General features: G+C 42.0%; 1 protein-coding gene across 1 annotated transcript; it reads right to left on the bottom strand.

Moving 5' to 3' along the window:
- Positions 1 to 524: 524 nt before the first annotated feature.
- Pmar_PMAR026873 (hypothetical protein) lies at positions 525 to 692 on the bottom strand (the record flags this gene model as incomplete). Its single annotated transcript, XM_002782102.1, has 1 exon — positions 525 to 692. A coding segment is annotated over one exon (168 nt), but the record flags the coding sequence as incomplete, so codon positions are not given.
- Positions 693 to 1,037: the final 345 nt, after the last annotated feature.

Genomic DNA, 1,037 nt, shown 5'->3' with positions numbered 1-1,037 from the left:
ATACAGGGTAGTAGACTGTTCTTGATCATAGCCGACATGCGTAGACAGGAGTAGAATAAGGTATCCCCTAGAGGCCTAACTCGTATGGTGGCTGTAGACATAGGATGCCTCTTGAGTAGAGGCTCCGACATAATAGATTCTAAGTCACGATAGACGAACCCGAGTAGACCAACCACAGCGGTTAAGCGCAGAAACTCGGCAATCGTAGATATAGAATTGTCAGCCTCCTGCTCGTAGACAACGTCAGTGTAGTTGGCTAGATCAGTATATTTAGATAGATCTACTTGAGTTGGATCTAGATAACCACTGCCGATGAACTGTCTTAGATGATAGGGGATAGATAACCATAGAACCTTATTGACCGATAGACTGTCCATAAGTTCAACTTCAAATAGAGCCGTCTCATAGTCGTTATAGATCTTAGGTGAAATTACAGGTAGGTAAGGTAGATGATGTAGCGATAGTTCTCTCAACCCAGGACCTCCTTGAACTGCACATAGACGTCTGAAGAGTAGACTTCCTACGCTTAGAAAACTGTCATCAGCCTTGTAGACCTTCAGGTCGGGTAAGGAATCGACATTGAAAGCTAGAGTTTTGGGATTCTTATCCCAGACCTTAACTCTAGTTTCAGTTAGAACCTTATCCTCAGCATCCCTTAGGGGATAATAGAGATCCTTCTGTAGGGTAGACATGATAGAGTTGACGCCTAGAACTATAGAGACTAAAAGAGACTTAGACGCAGTGGATCTTGGATCACAGCATATTTATCCAATGAACGGAGTGGTGGACAAATAGCTAAAAATAGATCGTAATGGCGAGCGAAATGTACAAGCATACCATGGACGGGTATTGTGTCGTAAAGAGCGCATGACTCGCGCTTAGATGAAATAGACAAATGCTCAAATCACAATATGAATGTGATAGTACATATCTTAATTAGAAAATAGAGTCGTGAATACATGCTCTACCGCATACGAAACGGATTTATATATAGACGAGATGGTTATGATCACTATAACTGAGTGAAACCGATAAGC

The sequence above is a fragment of the Perkinsus marinus genome (assembly GCF_000006405.1).
Source record: "Perkinsus marinus ATCC 50983 genomic scaffold scf_1104296939984, whole genome shotgun sequence".
Taxonomy (NCBI): Eukaryota; Perkinsozoa; order Perkinsida; family Perkinsidae; genus Perkinsus; species Perkinsus marinus.
This window is presented reverse-complemented; position numbering and strand designations above follow the sequence as displayed.